Source organism: Myotis myotis, unplaced genomic scaffold (genome assembly GCF_014108235.1).
Source record: "Myotis myotis isolate mMyoMyo1 unplaced genomic scaffold, mMyoMyo1.p scaffold_m19_p_4, whole genome shotgun sequence".
Classification (NCBI taxonomy): domain Eukaryota; kingdom Metazoa; phylum Chordata; class Mammalia; order Chiroptera; family Vespertilionidae; genus Myotis; species Myotis myotis.
In genome coordinates this window covers 32,622,394-32,642,228 of record NW_023416346.1, presented here as the reverse complement: position 1 = coordinate 32,642,228, position 19,835 = coordinate 32,622,394, and the positions used below count along the sequence as shown (strand labels likewise).

The following is a 19,835-nucleotide window of genomic DNA, read 5'->3' as shown; positions in this document are numbered from 1 at the left end:
AGAAGTAAGTGCTAAAACATCATTTATAGGGCGATTTATTTTAAGAAAAGAAAAACATACACAAGAATTAAGACCAGAAAGATCTGAATCAAATGGTAACTAGTGATGATCTTGTGGGGTGAGCCAGGTGCGATTGGTGGAGTAACGGAGGGAAGTGTTCACTTTCTACATTCTTGCTTTATTTCCATTTCAAGAGTATCTATTTTTTCCTTTTTTATCTATTATTTTTATATATATTTAAAAAGGAAAAATATTTTAATTTGGGGGAAACTAAATAAATCAGTACATCCAAGTTTCTGGCCTCCAATTTTGGGTAGCAGCAACGTCATTATCCTGCTGCCTTAGGCTCAGGCTTCTGGAAAGATGGGGAGTGGAAGTGAATAATGCCCAAAGCATTTTAAAACCACAGGCACACCAAGGATATTCCTAACCCTTTTAAAACCCTGGGTAGCACCTATCTATTAAGTCTAAGCTGGGGAAAGGAAAATATCAGAAAAAGGAAAGTCAGGCTGAGAAAAGTATGTTTTGAACTCCTCCTCTGCCCTGGGGAGGGGGCTGGAGGAGCTATAGGGCCTATAGGCTGAATACAGGCTGAAAGGACTCTAATGAATGCAGGTGAAGAGGGGCAACAAGGAAATGTAGACTGAAGGCCAAGACCTGAGGGGCCAAAAAGACAGTGTCAGGTGGGGCTACAGCCCAGGGTCCAATGCTCTTCCTCCAGGCAGGGCTGCGGGACCCTCCTGTCCAGCCCCATGAACATCCAGAAGATGGAAAGTGGCTCCCTGAGGCCTACAAACCAAGATTTGGGGTCCAAGAGGCTGAGTCTTCACAGACAGAGACCCTATACCCCTACCTGCAGCCTGGAATGTCAGAGGCCCAGGCAGCTGTAGCCTTTAGCTCCCCTTGGAAGGATGGGGGGTGGGCTGGTTCAAGAGGGGCAGTGGGGGCCCATGGTTGAGCATCAACCTATGAACCAAGAGGTCATGGTTTGATTCCGGGTCAGGGCACATGCCCAGGTTGTAGGCTGGATCCCCAGTGTAGGGCATGCAGGAGGCAGCTGGTCAATGATGCCATCTCGTCACTGATGTTTCTCTCTCTCTCCCTTTCCTTTCCACTCTGAAATCAATAAAAATATATATTTTTTAAAGAGGGCAGTGGGGCTCTTCCTCTGCCCTCGAGTCCTTCAGGGCCTGGGGACAGCAAGTGGAGCTCCTCTAGGGCAGGTAAGGCTTAGCCACTAGGAGTTAGGGCAGCCGTGGGCAAACTACGGCCTGCAGGCCAGATCTGGCCCTTTTGAAATGAATAAAACTATTGGAAAAAAAAGACCGTACTCTTTTATGTAATGATGTTTACTTTGAATTTATATTAGTTCACACAAACACTCCATCCATGCTTTTGTTCCGGCCCTCCAGTCCAGGTTAAGAACCCATTGTGGCCCTCGAGTCAAAAAGTTTGCCTACTTGAGTTCAAGTCTTGGCTTTGTCACTCACTTAGCTGGATCATCTTGGACAAGTCACTTAAGCTCCTTGAGTCTCACTTTTCCCATCAATAAAGTGGGAATAACAATATTAGCACCAAGGGGTTGTTACGAAGATTGAGTAAAGTAGTGTATATGAAATATCCGTAAAATCAACATTCAGTGAATGGATCCCCTAAATCCGCAATACCCTGTACCTGCATTTCACTCCCTTCAAGGCCAGTCTCACCTTGGACCCCTAGGTTAGTGTAGTGACAAAGAGCAAAGGCTTTGGAGTTAAACTACAGTGTCTTCAAATACTGGCTCCACCACTTACTAGTTACCTGACTTCGAGTAATTACATACATACACATTTCTGAAAATAAGAATGATCTAGCCTGGCCGGCATGGCTCAGTGGTTGAACATTGACCTATGAACCAGGAGGTCGTGGTTCCATTCCCGGTCAGGGCACATGCCCGGTTGCAGACTTGATCGCCAGTGTTGGGCGTGCAGGAGGCAGCTGATTAATGATTCTCTCTCATCACTGACATTTCTCTCTTTCAATCTCCCTTTCTCCCTTCCTCTCTGAAATCAATAAAAAAATATATTTAAAAAACAAAGTTAAAGGAGGTTTTTAAAGGGAAAATAGGGCACTGATCACTATAGTCTCAGTGAGATCCAACACCTTCCCCCCCCCCCACACCCCGCCAAGTCAGGAAATTCAGGATGAGGTATGAGGTTTCCGAGCTGGGGAAAAGAAGTAGCTCTCCCACCTCCTTCACAATAGAGGCTACCTTAGCTTCTCACACAACTTCAGCCTCATTCTATACTATTCAGCCAACAACACAATCAAGTGGGAAGGAACTGCCTCTCCTCTAGACCCAGCCAAGACTCCTCCTCTAGGAAGGCCCTAAATAAAGGAATTCTATAGCATTTGATATGTAGGCTTCACCTTTTCCTATAACTTCACAGTTACCAATATAGCATTTGTATACCATTGCCTCTGGGACCTGCCAGGGATAGCGTCAGAAAGAGCCCAGGCAGTGGCCCTCACAAAGGGACAGCCAACTTGACTGTGGGAACCGACAAGGCAACTTCCTGACTTCCTGTGCTAAAGAAACCCCACCATCAGTTCAACCTAAGTGCAGGGGTGTGGGGAGAAAGTTAAGAGATTTAAGTTTAACACAAAGCCCAACAACCACCCCCATATCAGCTTGACTATTAATAGTAAGCCCTCTGTATGCCTAAAATGGAGAGACCATTGGTCAAATGATTCCAAAATGGCACCAAAAAACTTCTAAAAATCATTGCTGGTTCTCAACTCACAAGATAATGGGATCAGCAGTGCAATTTCTCCTAAAGTTAACCCTAACACATGGTCAGTTTTCAACAAGTATTTATTGAATGTTAAATGAAAGAAAGGCTCATTTCAGTCAAGTGACACTTGGAGTTACTCAAAACTCTTTATCTGTCTGTACCTGGGTTACGCCAGAAAGCTCTCTGACAGGGATTCCGGGCACCTGGGGTTCTGGTCTTAGCTCTACCAGTAGCTGTCTATGTGACCTGTGGTAAATCAGTACTTAATTTGATGAGAGAGAGAGAGAGTGCAAGTGGCACCGCTACATGATCAGTATGTTCCTTTCAGGGATATCATCCAACAGATGCTGGATTTTATGGCAAATAATCATCATGTCTGAATCTGAGTAAAAAAGCACAATGCTTTTGGTCATGTTGGAAGAGCCACGTAGCTGTAAATGGACAGGGGCAGCAGGCTTGAAGAAAGTGAAGGGGGCCCTGGCCAGTGTTTCTCATTGGTTGGAGTGTCGGCCTATGAACTGAAAGTCGAGGGTTCAATTCCCAGTCAAGGGCACATACCTAGGTTGCAGCTTCAATCCCCAGGCCCTGATCATGTAGCTGTAGTAGGCAACCAATTGATGTTTCTCTCTCATATTGATCTCTCTCTCTCTCTTTCCTTCCCTCCCTTTCTTCCACTCTCTCTAAAATCAACGGAAGAAAATATCCTCAGGTGAGGATTAACAACAACAAAAAGAGCCAGGCTGAGGTGGCTCAGTGGTTGTGCGTCGACCTATGAACCAGGAGGTCATGGTTTGATTGCTGGTGAGGGCACATGCCCGGGTTGCAGGCTCAATCCCCAGTGTGGGGTGTGCAAGAGGAGCTGATCAATGATTCTCTCTCATCATTGACGTTTCTATCTCTCTCTCTCCCTCCCCCTTCCTCTCTGAAAGTAATAAAAAATATATTTTAAAAAGAAATGAAAAGGCATGGAATGTCAGGGAAGTAATTCCACTCCAGGTTCCAGAGTTATAAAACCACTTCTAAATCATGGCCCCCTCATTTCCTGGCCCATGGTGGAGTGTGAGCTATCAAACTCACAATTTATGAACTGAGTAGCAAATTCCCTAATACCAGAAGGAAAATAAACACAGGATTTGGACAGCTAAGTCACAGAATAAAAATGGCAAGAAAGAAGGCAAAGGTAGATGTGGAAAAATGTTTAAACTCATTATTAACAAAAGGAATAGAAATCAAGTGATACTGAGATACCAGTTTACAATGATAAAATTATGGAGTGTTTAAATGAGATGTGTTTAAATGTTTAAATGAGACATGAAGCAAGCTCTCTGAGACACTACTTGGCAGGACAAACTGGGACAGCCTTTGTGTGAAGCAATTTGGCCATATTTGCCAAAAGTCTTTCAAAGAACACTCCCTTTGACTCAGTAATTTCACTCCTCGGAATCTATCCTAAGGAAATAATCACAGATATGTTCACAGATTTTTTTAAAAAGCTCACCGTGGCATTATTTATAATAATGACAAATGGGAAACTCTTAAATTTCTTGACAATAGGGGAAGAGTTATGTACATATTATGGAGTCATGAAGAAATAATTTCTAATGATATGAAAAATGCTAATTTAAAAAAGCAGGATTGTAAAACTATATTCACAGTTGAATTCCAGTTATGTTTAAAAGTATACATGCACAAAAAGGACTACAAAGAAATACACCAAAACACTGACAATGATTATTATACCTTAGTAATGAGGTTATGGATGATTTTTTAAAATCTTCTTACTTGGTTATACTTTCTCAATTTTCAATAATGGACATGAGTTACTTTTAAAATTAAAAAGCACATTACAGGTATGAAGGGAGGAAGAGATTTGTTTATTTTCTAAGTTTTCCAAATATTTAGAAGTAGAACAGGACATTTGAGAGTCCAATGGTTCTCAACCCTGTCAGCTCCAAACCTCCCTGGATATATACAATGTTTTGTAATAAACCCTTTGCCACCCTGAAAGAAATTTCATAGTTATTATAACCTGCATATACACATAATTTCCAGAAGAGCAGTATAATACACTAACTATAATATAAAGGAGAAATAAAGGGAAAGCAGTTTATAATAAAATAATATGTATTTCAATATGTAAATGCCTGGGCAATACTATACTTGAAGTCAGATGCTTCCACTTATATATGTAGATTCACTGTGGATTCAACTGCTACAAAGGAAGATGAATACAGGTACATTATAATGGCAACTTAAAAATCCATAATGGCATTGCTATTGGTGACACAATTTTCAAAAGTGACAAACGTTATTAAAGTTTTGAACAAAATAAAGTACTATCTTCCCTGAATTTACACAATGGTTGCATTCCTGGAAATTCACTGTATATATTAAAACTGTAAAAACATGTTTTGTGTTCATTTGTAAAATAATTAGGCCCAGTTAATTACACTAGGTTTTTCCACTTCCATTGATGTTCTATATGCCATTCGAAAGTTTACAGATACAGATTTTTAGTTCCCATTCTCCTTTCATATTTATTTGAAACATGAAATTTACAATGACTATCTTTTTTGCAAGTTGGGCTTGCATCTTTTAAAGGTAATGAGAGTCACAATTTTAGCCTTTGATACTATTTCTAAAACCTATCACCTAAGAACAGCAAGCGATGGATAAAATGTATTCTCAAAACTGACACAAATGTTTTTTGAATTATTAGAAACATTGCTCTTCTTTAATAGCACCAAAGCACAAGAACAAATTATCATTTTTTAAAAACTATTTACTGTGATCCCTTGGTGATTCTCCCTAGCCTGGCCCCAGCCTCAGGAGTATAAAATAAACTGAGCTGGAAAAAAAAGGACTAACAGGGCCAGGCCACAGAGAGAGGGATGGGGTTGCTAGGTTACCACTTGAGCCAATCCAAGTGGTCCCAGAGGGGTACCAGACACTAGACAGGCTCCTCTCTCTGCCCCACTAGGCTGAAAGCCCTCTCAAAGGAAGAGGGTCAAAAGGTGGGGGAGGGGGCCAGCCACTCATGCTAGGCACAAGTAAAGAAATGAGACAGAAGCACAAAGAAGCACACATCCCTGTATTTCTAAAACCATTCAAGTCTTCTTCATTAATTGGCTTTCCCCGAAAAGAAAGGGTTCTTTATTAAGAAATACCAGAGAGTGAAAAAACCACCACACATACATATTTGTAGGTTCACACACAAATGCAGAGATTTACATATTAAATTGCATTTAAGTTAGAAAATAGATTTAAAAACAAAATACTTTTTCTTTCCCCAAAAAGGTAAAGCAATTTGGTCAGTAGGAAAAGGGCCCTTGGGATAAAGGCAGGTAGGTTAGCACAGGAAGAATGGAATTTAGCTGCTATAGAATTAGAGCCCACCACTTGCCCCTGGGGAAACAAGCAAAGGGAGAGCGTATGCCTTCTGCTAGGGCAAGGAGGGCCCCAGAGCCAAATGGACATGAAGAAATGGCCCCAAATAGCCAAACCCCACCAACCCCCAAAGCTTTTGGACCTGGACCAACCATCCTCACATGGGGAAGTGGGGTGCATAGGAAACTGAAGGCATGCAAAGGAAAGGAAGAGAGGGAAATAATGCAAGCCATTTAAAAAGACCAATTCTTCAATCTCCCCTCTGATCAGAACTCAAATGAAGGACAGTCCCAGATGGTGCATGGTACGAATGGAATAGATCTTCAGGCCAAGGTCTTAAATACAGAAGATTTATATAGGTAAAGAAAGAGGGCAGGAAGCATGAAAAAGCAGAAAGCTAAAATATATTATTTTATACAAGAGATAGGAGATTTCCATGTTGACCCTTCACCTTAGAAAGAGAAAGCTCCTCTGACTGACATAAGGGTCAGCAGAAGAGTGGTTGAGGTAAGTTAAGGGAGGAGAGAAATCCGTCCTAGTCCGGGAGAGAAGATGGGCTGAGACAGGGTGGGCTCAGAACTGACTCAAAAGAGATTCATCTGAGTGGTAGGTTAACTGGAAAAATCTAATAGCTTCCAAACTCTCCAGGGTTGGCGTTTTTTTGAACTAACTAAAATGTAACTATAAGGACAGAGAGAGCCAGAAAGAGAATGGTAAAGTAGAGGCAGAGAAGAGAAGAGCCCGAGTCTCTCTCTCTCTCTCTCTCTCTCTCTCTCTCTCTCTCTCTCTCTCTCTCTCTCTCTCCCCCCCTCCCTCCCTCTCAACTCAAATCCTGGTATAAGGAAAATAGAAAGACATAGAGAAAAATCTGGAAGCAGCCAAATTTCATTCATTCTGATTAACTGGAAAGAGTAAGATAGGAATTGGCAAGGAGTCTTGATTATAGACCACTTAAAATGAAATATATACCATCACTTGCAAAAGATCACTAACGAAGTATTTCCCAGGAGAGGTGCTGATGTGCCTCCTTTAATAACCAAGGCTCATTTACAATTAACGGCATTCATCTGCATTAACACAACATCTCAATAAAGAACTTGCTCTCTTAAGTGAATATACCCCCAACCCTCCCCATCTTGCTAACATTGTATAATGCCTTGAAAGCCCTTTCTTTAGAGTCCAGAATAAGGTGAGCTTTGGCCCAGAATGTAGTAGAAATCAATGGAGAGTTTGGGAGCTGTCTCTCCCACTGAAGGGTCCCCCAGAAAATGGAACTAGCAACCCCTTCTACCCCCACCCCAATCCCACCCTACTACACAAAGACACTCACGCCCCCATGATGATTCTTGAAATGGAAAGGGGAAGGAGGAGGCAGGCAGTTTGCATTAGACACAGTTTAATCACTTTCAAATAGATTAAAAGTTCTGATTTACACGTCCCCCTCCCCGTAAGTCATCCAGACAGGACCCTGGCTTAGAAAGAGAAAAACACAGGTGCTTTAGGAAATATAGCCACATATAATACATAAATCTTCTTCCCTGAAATAGAGCAGGTCCTGAGCAGAGCTGACTGGGGGGTGGGGGGGCGGTCACAGCCCGCACCCAGGGGTGAAGTGGCTCTGGGACTCTGCCGGTGGAAGTGCTGGAAGAGCGAGGCTGGCGGAAGCCCCTGGTGTGGTTATCAAGCCCGAGATGGGCCAAGGCCTTGGAGTGGGTCACTCGGGAGGGCAGCAGTGCTGGGCTTTCCCTCCTCACTCAGCTGAGGCCTACTGGAAGTACTAGCTGTCTTTTTTTACTTTTTCTTTTTTGAGGGAACATAGGAGAAGGAGAGGAGGGGAGGGGAAGGAAGGAGAGGAGAGGAGATCCTCTCTGTGCCTTGGTTTCCCCATTTGTGCATTCAGGGCCTCTGCAGGCCTCACACAGGGAGTCTGGGGGGTGTAGTGTTTAAGTGAGCACTCGGGCTTATTCTGAGGAGAGGAATCGCCAAAGTGCAGACTTTTATTACTGCCATTCCTGCTCCTAAAAGAGCAAGAGTCAGAAGGAAAACAAATTAAATGGGACTAGTGAGAAAGGAGGAGATAAGAGACAGAGAGTGCAAGGGGTGATGCCGTTGGCATCTCATGAATTCTTAATGAGAATGGCACGGGTATTAAAAAGTTTCCGGGTAATCTATAAGACATGTAAATTGTTATCTATACTGCAACTATTTACATATCTCTAATTGGAAAAGAGTGGGGCTTGGGGGTTAGAAAGTGGATGGGGGACAAAGGAGAAACTACATGAATAAATACAACAAGTGGAAGCTACCTGCCCCGTTCCTGAAAGGATTTGTGGGCAATGTTGGCACTTTGTAGCCAGGAGAATCCTCTAACCCCACTCTCCATCCTCTTCAATTATGAAGCCTCAAGAATCCAGTTAGGATTCCCTAGCCAGAGTTCTCTGTGATCACCTCTAGACTCTTGCCATGCAGCAGCTGGAGATGATCTGAGCCAGTCTCAAGAACCTTTAACCCCACAAATGGGCCAACCACACCAAGCAGGAGAGCTAAGATCTGGAGGGAAGAAAGGGGAGTCCAAGGAGACTCCATGGAAAACCAGTGCGGGGGCCCAAGAGACCCATTTGTCCAGTTACCAGAGGTTACTGACATCTTCTGTGACTGCCTTGAGTCCAGGGAAAAAAAAAATTTGCAGCAAGAAAATGCCAGTGTGCAATTGGCTGAATAAAGACCAAAGAAAAATAGCTTACTTGTTCTCTGTCTCAGGCTTATCTTCTCCCCTTAAATCTCTCACAGCCCTAATTAAACACAAACAAAAGTCTCTTCCTTAGATGGGCTACTTGTCAGCTTCAGCCACCTCCTGTGGTGGCTCTGGAGGTTCCGGGGGTGGCATCTCTTCAGGAGTGCTGTCCTCCGGCATCTCATTTGAGCTCAGATGTTCTGTTAGGGCCTAAGAAGGGAAAGATAACAAATTCAATACAAAGCCCATCCTTGCCCAGCCAGTGTAGCTCAGCGGTTGAGCATTGACCTATGAACCAGGAGGTCACGGTTTGATTCCTGGTCATGACACATGCCTGGGTTGTGGGCTCGATCCCCCATGTGGGGCGTGCAGGAGCAGCCAATCAGTGGCTCTCTCTCATCATTGATGTTTCTCTCTCTCTCTCCCTCTCTCGTCCTCTCTGAAATGAATAAAAATATATTTTTTAAAATAAGCTCATCTTCAAAATCCAAATGGAGATAATCAGTAGACACTGAGCTCTTCCTCTGAACCCATCAACCACACTGATGTTACAGATATGCAACCACCGGCACCGAACTCAGAACCAAGACCGTCTAGACTATCCTTGTCTTCTCAGCAGAGTACAACTGATGTTTCTTTGAATTCTATTCTTAACTGTTAGGAGAGATGCTTCCATTATTATTCATAATAATAATAATAGAGACCACAGATCGTTACAGAGGCCCCTCTCCTTCACAAGAAAATGTTATAACGTACTTGTATAATAAGACCTGACTCAGTGGGTCTCAATCTTGTTTCTTCCCTAACACTTGGCTCTCCAAAACAGTGATTCTAAACCAAAGAGTGTGGGGTGGCAACATTTTTAGATGATATATGTGGTCTGAAAATGCCCCCAGAGCGATTCTAAAATATCACCTTTCCCCACATTCAACTGAGAATTACTAATCTAAATTGTTAGGATTTAAGACCAGACTTATCAGAAACATTATATCCAAAATGATGATGATAATATATAAAAATGGGTTTGCTATAATTCAAAACAGAAACTTCAACATATAGGAAAACAAAGTAGAGAACAATTATCTACTTTACAGAAAGCATTCGCCTCACTGGACAGTGAGCTCCTTGAGAGCAGGGACATGGTTTGCCTTGTTCACTAATGTATCCTGCGTCTAGCACAGTAGAATGTCGAAGAAATGAGTAGATCCTAATCTATACCACATGGGCACAAAGATCTGAGGCAATGTCAGGGCAAAAGCAGAGACAGGGAAGCTGGGGCTATTGAACACAAAATTGCCTAACTGTATCTCTAAGGTGTAAATTTAGCTACACTCTCCATCACCAGCTTACCCTTAATGTCTTGAAGTCGGGAACACTTACTGGGCTCTGTGGCAACAGGCTACTACTGGTCTCTTGAGTGCTAGGAGGTCGACTTCCACTTTCCTCCAGTGGTAAAATACCTCTTCTATCCAGCACACTGAAGGAGACAGGACAGTTAATAAAGCACTTCCCATTCCCCCCTCCTGCCACCCACCCTCTGAACCTTGCTGTGTGGACTGGAAAACATAAACCTGCCCTTTGGCAGTCTAGCCTGATCCTAGCACATGCCTCCTATCTTCCACTCACTTTCTCTTCCACAACCAGGGCATAGTACATTAACCAGGGCAAGAAACAAATGAAATAAGAATGAAAGGTCATCTCTTTAAAATAATCATCCTGTGGTCTATGGTCCATGTAGATATGGCACCAAGGGACAATCCCTGGGAAGTCCTATTTGACACCAAAAGGTCACATTCAGAAGGAGGCATCATACCAGGCAACAGGAATGGCTTGAGTTGCTCAACCCAAGAGTCCCAGGACCTTCTAGTCCCCTGAGTACCTGGGGGGCAAGGGGCCACACAGCACTTCACAGCAGTTCTTCACAATGTTGCCATGGCTGTAGGGATTCTGGACTCGATTCTTCCCTGTCCATGAGCCTTTGATCTTCAAGATAAAAGCCAAGGCTTACATTAAAATTTATGTTGAAGAAATACATGTAGCATGGGAAGATGAAAAAGTTCTGGAGATGGGTAATAGTAATAGTTGCACAACAAGATGAATGTACTTAATGCCACTGAATTATACACTTAAAATAGTTAACATGGTACATGTTATATAATGAATATCTTACCACAATAGAAAAAAAAGAAATACAATGCATAGCCATGGGAAAATATCCACAATAGAGTGAAAAAAAAAGCAGATAACTAAACAATATGTATATATTTTCATTTAAAAATTCAAAATATATAGTCACAAAAAAAAACAGGAGCAAGTCTAGACAACTCTAGACTATAAATCATACCATTAACAGTGGTAATGTATAGAAGGTAAAGTTACAGGGACTTATTTGATATTTTTGTTCATCTGTATTTTCTGATTTTCTGCAATGAACATGGGTTAATTGGTAACTTTTAAAAAGCAAGGATTTATTCCGTGCACCTGTCCTTGTACATCCCTAATCCAGAAGCACCAATTAGTCTTTAAAGACCTATGAATAGCTAAAGACCTTGTACCTCCCCAACCATTCAACCTCCTCTTCTTAATTCTCTACAGGCATTCAGTTCCAAACAAAGCAGTCTGCTTTCTTCTCTACACTTCAGATTTAACAGTCTCCCACGCTAGGTTTCTGACTGCCTCAACCTCCCAGGCCCTGGAGACTCAGTTCTCTAGCAGGTAACAAGAGAATAGGCTTTAGAAAAAGAAGAATATGTGATGAGCCCTAGCCAGTTTGGCTCAGTGGATAGAGCATCGGCCTGCAGACTGAAGGGTCCCAGGTTGGATTCCAATCAAGGGCACATGCCCAGGTTGCAGGCTCGATACCCAGTGGAGGGGGCGGACATGCAGGAGGCAACCAATCAATGATTCTCTCTCATCATTGATGTTTCTATGTCTCTCTCCCTCTCCCTTCTTCTCTGAAATCAATAAATAAATATACATTAAAAAAAGAAGAATATGTAATGAGAAGATGGGAAGATTGACTCACGTCTTCATTGGTTGTCTGGTTGAGAGCCACAAGGAAAGTGTGAAATCCAGTTAGTCCCACGACGGACCAGAGTGTGAAGAAACAAATGAGTACTTCTAGAACAGTGAGGTGATGTTAAGGAATGTTGAAGCCACACCAGCAGACTCAATGCTTCACCCTTCTCATGGCACCAGTCTTTACCTCTCGGAACACGTCACAAATGGCCAAGTATCCAGACATAACAGATGAATTCTAAACTCGCTGGGTACATCCCTTATGACAGGTAAAGGACTCCTGTCTGTTCACTATGAGTAACTCTCTAATATCTCTAGCACATTTAGGTGTTCCTCTGTTTTTAGATCATTAGCTTTTTGAAGGGGATGTTTAGGAGGGGGCCAAAACTAAACAATGCTGGCCATCACTGCTAATGGAAAATCCATCCAAAAATAAAACTTTATAAATGAAAAATTGGTGGAAAAAAACAGGATGTGATTTATAGAAATCCCATCTGAATTTCCTTTTCAGAAATGCAACTGCTCTACAAAGTAAACATTAGCTGTAACAGGAAGGTGGACTTCCAGCAAGTGACATAAGAGATATATTGAGGCATAGATAGCCCACTCAGAGGCAGGGGTGAGTGTGTGATCAGAAGGAACTGAAAGGGAGGCAGTAGAGAAGGGGGTAAAGCAAACGCCACCCTTTAAGTCTTGGTCATCTTCCATTCTGATTGCTACCACTAAGACTACATTGTTTTCCAGAATTTGGCACTCTCTGTTGTCTGAAAAATGCGATGATGGGAGAACTGCAGAGAGAAAGCATGCTGGAAAGTAATTTAAAAAGGATTCACAGGGACATACTGCCAGGGGAGGATATGTTCCAGGAGTTTCTTTCAACGTCTCCAGGAAGCCAATTTTCAAGGATTCTATGAAATTGGGAGTAGTAGTAGAGAGAGAAAAAATTAGTGGCTTTAATTTTTAAAAAATGCACATTTATCCTAATACTGTACTTACTCACTTCCTCCTCCCTACCCCTTGTTACAAGCTGGCAAGAAATAAGCCCTCGCCCAGACAAGGGACTCACACCCCCAAGGAGGTAGTCTCCTGACCAAAGGGTTCACATCTCCAATGCAGGACCTGGAAATGGTCTAGAGAGTCGGGCAGAAGCCAAGCATCTGGCTCCCCTCCCTTTTCCTTAGCCCTCACTATGGGCATGGAGGGGGATATTCATTCATAGATAAAATAAATAAGAAACACCCCTAAAAATCCTCTCTCCTCACCAATCCGTGTCCTCCTTTGTTCAAAATCCATCTGAGAACTCATCCCTTCCCAGGAAGTTGTTTTGATTAAGACCACTCCTTTAATTCCACATCCCCTCTGCTCTTATTTGTTATCCGCTGATTTATGTGTGTGTATGTGTTTGTACACATGCACACACATAGGTGTGTATTTTCTATCTCCCAAAGTAAACCAGAAGCTACTAAAAGGCATTTCTCAGGTATAACCCCTTCTACCACGTGGCACAGGGCAGATATTATAAAGCAGAAGAAGAGAGGATGCCGACAGCCAAAATACATCCCCAACCTTTGGGATCACCTCAGAAATGCCCAGTACTCTGGGTACAAACCAGTTATTATGGCCATGGTCCCCAGCAGAGGCCAGTGAGAAGGCCAACTCACTCAGTAAATACTGATTGATGTGAGCTGAGGTTTGGAGCCCTACTCAAGAGCAGACAGTAGTGCTTATTTCTAGCTGGTCCTAAGGTGCCTTCACAATGGTAAAGTCCCACCAGGAAATGCAACCTCTCCCCTAAGCTGTCCTCAAGTCTTCTCCCATCCCACCCCCACTCCAACAACAGGCACTGCCCTGCATACTCACTGAGGGCCACATAGACGATATTGAAGGCGAAGACATAGATGGTGAGGAGGGAGAGAGAAAGGATGAAGAGGTAGAAGTAGCGGTAGTTCCTCTTTCCAACACAATTCCCCACCCAGGGGCAGTGATGGTCGAAGCGCTCTGTGGGAAAAAGAGAATCTAGTGTCAAAGCCTCCAAAACACAGTGCAACCCCACCATTCACATCTGAATAACTAATTCAAAGACCCACAGATCATTGCCTATTTCAATTGTAAAAAACTGGTTTCCATTTTTCACTTTTTCACAATGTTTTTTTTAAAATATATTTTATTGATTTTTTACAGAGAAGAAGGGAGAGGGATAGAGAGTTAGAAACATCGATGAGAGAGAAACATTGATTCAGCTATCTCTTGCACACTCCCCACAGGGAATGTGCCCGCAACCAAGGTACATGCCCTTGACCAGAATCGAACCTGGGACCCTTCAGTCCGCAGGCCGACGCTCTATCCACTGAGCCAAACCAGTTAGGGCTCACAATGTTTTCATAGCCATCTCATTTGATCCCCACAATCACCCTAGAACAGGGGTGGGCAACCTTTTTGTGAGTGCATGCCAAAACCAGCAAAATCTCTGACTCAAAATTCTTCTGCGTGCCAACCCTAATTTTTTGAGAACATGTTACGCCTACTTGATATCTCTTAAGGTGTACATATGTGAAGAACCTTGAAGAAATAATAAAATTCATTCGAGCGACAAAAACTCAGTATATGATGATGAAAAATACATTTATTTTTTAATGTATACATGTACACTGATAGTCCGACAGAAAACTTTATGACTCCATTTGATATTATCAGTGGGACTTTGCTGCCAAGAGAAACATGGAAATTTATTCCCCTTTCGTTAGTACTGGTGGGCAAAGCGAGAGAGAAGGTTTCATTTTTATAGAGTGAAATTTTAAATAAGTAGGTGAGGCGGTTGTCTTGTCAATGAAAACCCGTTGCGTCTGAGGCTGAAACCAAAACACTGGTCGGATCTAGGAAGGCAGGGAGAGTTAAGGCAGAGGCATAGAAATTGCTCTTCCCCTCTCTCATCAATCCATGTCTATGGTCTTTAAGATAACTTGTTATGTAAAATTATTTATTTATCTAAGATGCACCTACACTGAATTTATCTGAAAAATAAAAAAGTCGATATTAAGAAAAAAATTGTAAATGGAAGATTATAAGAAAAGGTTTCGTGTGCCAGCAAAAGTTACTGGCGTGCCATGTTTGGCACGCGTGCCAGGGGTTGCCCACCCCTGCCCTAGAAGTTGAGCAAAAGAAGATATTCTTTTCCCCATTTTACTGCAGAGGAAACTAAGGAACTGAGGGGTTAAGTCCCACTGCCAGTTAACAGCAGAGACTTTGCTTTTCCAAAGAAAAATCTTAGTAGGTGGGCCTACTAAGTTAGGAAGAATAAATAGCCAAGCAATTTTTGAAAAATGAGTAGTGTGGTTTTTCTTAACCTCCAGTTAGTAAAAGACTATAAAATTATAATACTTAAAATGGTGTGGCATAGCCAGAAACAGACTCTAGAATGTGTAAGAATTTACTGTCTAATAAAAGCAGCATTACAAAATCAGTGGTGAAAGGAAGTACTTTTCCATAAACAACACTGAGACAATTGGCTATTTGGTGGAAAACTTAAAATTTTCCCCTTCACACTATTTATCAAAATGAATTCCAGATGAATTAAAGAGTTAAATGTAAAAACAAAGTGACCTCAGCAACGTCCCATGCACCAAGAAGTCATCAGTAAGATTGCCAGTCAGGTCACATGCCTGAGTTGCGGGCTCAATCCTCAGTGTGGGGCTTGCAGGAGACAGCCAGTCAGTGATTCTCTCTCATATCGTGTTTCTCTCCTCTTTCCCCCTTTCCCTTCCTCTCTCTCTCTAAAATCAATAAAAAACATATTTTTTAAAAAATTACATTTAAAAAAGATGGTGACCACCTGTAAGACAGATAGGGAAACCTCACCAGAAATCAACCCTGCCAATACCTTGATCTTGGACTTCTAAATGTCAGAATTAATTTCTGTTATTTAAGTCACCCAGCCTGTGTATTTTGTTATGGCAGCCCAAGCAGACTAATGCAAGTATATACCCAAGAGTGGAATTGCTGGACCATATCTTAACTTTTTGAGGAACTGGCAAACTTTTCCACAGTGGCTGAACCATTTTACATTCCCACCAAAAATGTATGAAGGTTCTAACTGTACCATATCTGTATATTAAATAATTTTGATTACAATATTACAATAATGAATAAAATGGAATCATGAATAATATCTAATGATAGGAAACTGCCTTAAAAAACTAGACTATAGCCATGTGATGGATTATATACAGTCATTAAACTAAAATATTCAAAAGACATGTACTAAAGATGTAAAAAATGCTTAAGATATAATGTTAAATGACAAAGGTAGGAATAAAAACTCAATCATGTGTGATCTAATTTCACAAACAAGAGTGAGGCTGGAAAGAAATACAGCAACTGTAAATTGTATAATTTAAAAAAAAAAAAAGAAATACAGCAAAATGGTGAGTGAGTTTGGGATTAGATTTTATTTACACTTTCTGTACTCCCTGTATTTTCTACAATGAACATGTATTATTTAATGAACCAAAAAGGCACAAAGAATAATGCATATCATTTTTAAAGGACAATGAACTGTATACTGACAAAAATAATAAGACTGTAAGAATGATCCCTCTCCCAGTTAAAGGGCTACAATATATCTTTTCAGAAAAGAGAAGGAAAATGTAGAAAAGAAGGACATGTTCAAGTCTTACTCTAAACCAGCGGTTCTCAACCTGTGGGTCGCGACCCCTTTGGCAGTCGAATGACCCTTTCACAGGGGTCGCCTAAGACCATCCTACATATCATTACGATTCATAACAGTAGCAACATTACAGTTACGAAGTAGCAACAAAAATAATTTTATGGTTGGGTCACAACATGAGGAACTGTATTTAAAGGGCCAGAAGGTTGAGAACCACTGCAGTCTAAACAAACCTATCATATAAAAACACTGGAAATGCAGGTTTATACAGATATATTTTTACTGTACTTTAAATCACTTTTTTTTCTTATAATATAAGCAATACAAGGAAACATCATCACTCATAATCCCACAACCTATAGATAACAAACTAAGAGCATTCTGGAGTATTTCCTTTCATCTCTCTTTACACATATTCATATTTTTTAAATGTCTAACTGATACATATAGCCTGTCTTCTGTTTTATTTCATTTCACTTTCTGGCATAAGGTTTTCCCATAAAAGTCCCCTATATGAATGTTCCACAATTTATTCAACCATTTAACTACTGGTTATTTACTGGTTGAAAATTCAAATTTTCATTATTATATTAATCCTGAGGTACATATTTCCACACCTAAATCTTTTACCACATTCTTGATTATTTTCTTAGGAATTTCTAGAAAGGTAATCATTGACATCAAAGGGTATAAATGTTTTAAGGTTTTTATCAATCTTATTAGGTTGCTTTCCAAAAAGTTTGTTCCAATTTACACTCCTATGAATGCAGCACTAAGCATTATCAGGTTTTCCTTGCTTATTATCTAGATTTTAAAAGGTCCTGCTTTAATTTTTATTTCTTTGATATTTAGTAGGGATAATTTTTTTTCATGTTAACTAGCTAATTGTATCTTTTGTTTTGTAAACTGTCCATATTTCTACTGAAATGTTAGTGGTTCTTTTTTAAAAATCAATTTGTGCCCTGGACTGTTTGTTCAGTGGTTAGAGCATCAGCACACATTCCGAATGGTCTCGGGTTTGATCCCTGGTCAAGGGCACATACCTCAGTTGCAGGTTTGATCCCCAGTCCCGGTCAGCATGTGCAGGAGGCAATCAATCGATGTGTCACTCTCACATCGATGTTTCTCTCTCTCTCCCTTCCACTATCTCTAAAAATATCAATGGAAAAAATATCCTCAGATGAGGATTTTAAAAAATCAATTTGTATGTGTTCTTTATATTTAAGAATATTACCCTGACCAGTTTGGCTCAGTAGATAGAGCGTCGGCCTGTGGACTAAAGGGTCCCAGGTTCGATTCCGGTAAAGGGCATGTTCCTTGGTTGCGGGCACATCCCCAGTGGGGGGTGTGCAGGAGGCAGCTGATCAGTGTTTCTCTCTCATTGATGATTCTAACTCTCTATCCCTCTCCCTTCCTCTCTGTAAAAAATCAATAAAATATATTTTTTAAAAAAATAATATTAATAAGGAGAGGGAATTCTTTATGAAAACCTTCACATCAGACATTCATGAAACATTAAGTTTCCTGGCCCATTTAAAATGGGTTTCAATTTGCTTGGCCAGTGTGGCTCAGTGGTTGAGCCTCAACCTATGAACCAGGAAGTCATGGTTTGATTCCTGGTCAAGGTACAGGACCAAATTTCAGCTTGATGTCCAGTGTGGAGTGTGCCAACTGATGATTCTCATAATTGATGTTTCTATCTCTCCCTCTCCCTTCCTTTCTGAAATCAATAAAAATATATATTTAAAAATAATAAATAAAATAAAATAGGTTTAAATTTCTAAAAATCCTACCTACATGTAGCTTTTTACCCTATAAAGTAAGATATATTTTCAAGCTTTGTCTAAAGAACTGGCTAATAAGAAGAAAACAATGTACCCAGGCCTATTCTATGGCATATATAAAGAACACGGGAAGTAAGCCTAGTAATAATATAAGGAATTGATCATATATGCCTATTGATAGACACATTTACTGATTGTTTCTGATCTTTCCAGGGCTCAGTACACAGTAGGCAGTGATTACAACTAAACCACATACATGTGGCTAAAAGCACAGATACATTATCCACACACATACACCCAAAGCCCTTGTAACAGCAGCAGAGAAAGAAAAAATGAGAGTTTGGGAATCATACCTGTTCCAGCTTCATCTCTTACTAATTATATGAACCCACATAAAGGTGCTTCACCTATTTCCTCATCTGTAAAATGGGGATAATACCTATCTCCTGGGATTCTTACAAGCCTTAAATGAGAGAAAGGGAAAACACTTCACATAGTGCCTCGTTACTAGGGCCTAGTATATAGTAGGAACTCAATAAATGCTAACAACTTTCTTCTTGGGAATACTACTTCTTACAAAGTCCTTCCTTCCCCAATGCTGCCCTCCAGTAGACTCTCCTCGACCCCTATGCAAGGTGGGTTCCACTTGAAACAGATCCAGTAAAGAAAATATAGATTTGAAAAACAGGTCATTTGCCTTAGCCGGTTTGGCTCAGTGGATAGAGTGTCGGCCCAAGACTGAAGGGTCCCGGGTTGGATTACGGTCAAAGGCGTGTACCTCGGTTGCAGGCTCAATCCTCAGCACGTTCAGGGCATGTGTGGAAGCCAACCAATTGATGTGTCTTTCTCACATCAATGTTTCTCTCTCCCTGTCTCTCCCCATCCCTTCCACTCTGTCTAAAAATCAATGGAAAAAATATCCTTGGGTGAGGATTAATAAAACAAAAACCCAACAGGTCATTTATTTCCCCATTTACCAAAAAGGTTGTTTTGTTTTGTTTTTTAGACTGGCAGATATTTAAATTCCAATTTGATCTACAGAAGTACAGTTGATTTACAGTTGTTCAGATGCTTGTTTCCTGTCTAATTCTAGCTTTCCCATCTACCCCTACTAATTTTTTCAAGAAAAAATTACCCTGACCCTCTTCTTCAACTCAACCTTTCCCCCCGGACAATGCCCTAATGATTTTACTCACCCACACAGTTGTCACAGATGCTGCAATGGGAGGCCCGGGGAGGCCGGAAGATCTTGCACGTATAACAGTATTTCAGCTTTACAATCTGGTTGTTAATCTGGAAATTCTTGATACGAGGGGGTGGTCGTTGGCCCTGGGGCACCGCACCATTGGTAGCTTCTGTAGATCAGTAAAGACTGTTAACATCACTGCCAGCCATTGTTTGAACCCAAAGGTCTCACCAGTTGTCTAAAAGCAATGGGAGTATTCAAAGGTTCCTTAGGCCCACTGTCTTCTTCA

At 41.3% G+C, this 19,835-nt stretch overlaps 1 protein-coding gene across 6 annotated transcripts in view; it reads right to left on the bottom strand.

Annotated features, from left to right (window-relative positions):
* Positions 1 to 5,888: 5,888 nt before the first annotated feature.
* Positions 5,889 to 19,835, bottom strand: part of ZDHHC9 (zinc finger DHHC-type palmitoyltransferase 9) — a 32,377-nt gene continuing 18,430 nt past the window's right edge. For 4 of the 6 annotated variants that reach the window (XM_036304929.1, XM_036304931.1, XM_036304930.1 and 1 more), the window contains exons 4-10: positions 19,557 to 19,715; positions 13,774 to 13,911; positions 12,773 to 12,821; positions 11,921 to 12,023; positions 10,775 to 10,878; positions 10,246 to 10,372; positions 5,889 to 9,105 (exon numbers count right to left, since the gene is read on the bottom strand). In XM_036304929.1, the coding sequence (XP_036160822.1) occupies positions 8,992 to 9,105; positions 10,246 to 10,372; positions 10,775 to 10,878; positions 11,921 to 12,023; positions 12,773 to 12,821; positions 13,774 to 13,911; positions 19,557 to 19,715 (794 nt within the window). In that variant the 3' untranslated portion in view covers positions 5,889 to 8,991. The remainder of the gene's footprint in view (positions 9,106 to 10,245; positions 10,373 to 10,774; positions 10,879 to 11,920; positions 12,024 to 12,772; positions 12,822 to 13,773; positions 13,912 to 19,556; positions 19,716 to 19,835) is intronic. The other 2 variants (XM_036304932.1, XM_036304934.1) reach the window with 2 other exon arrangements.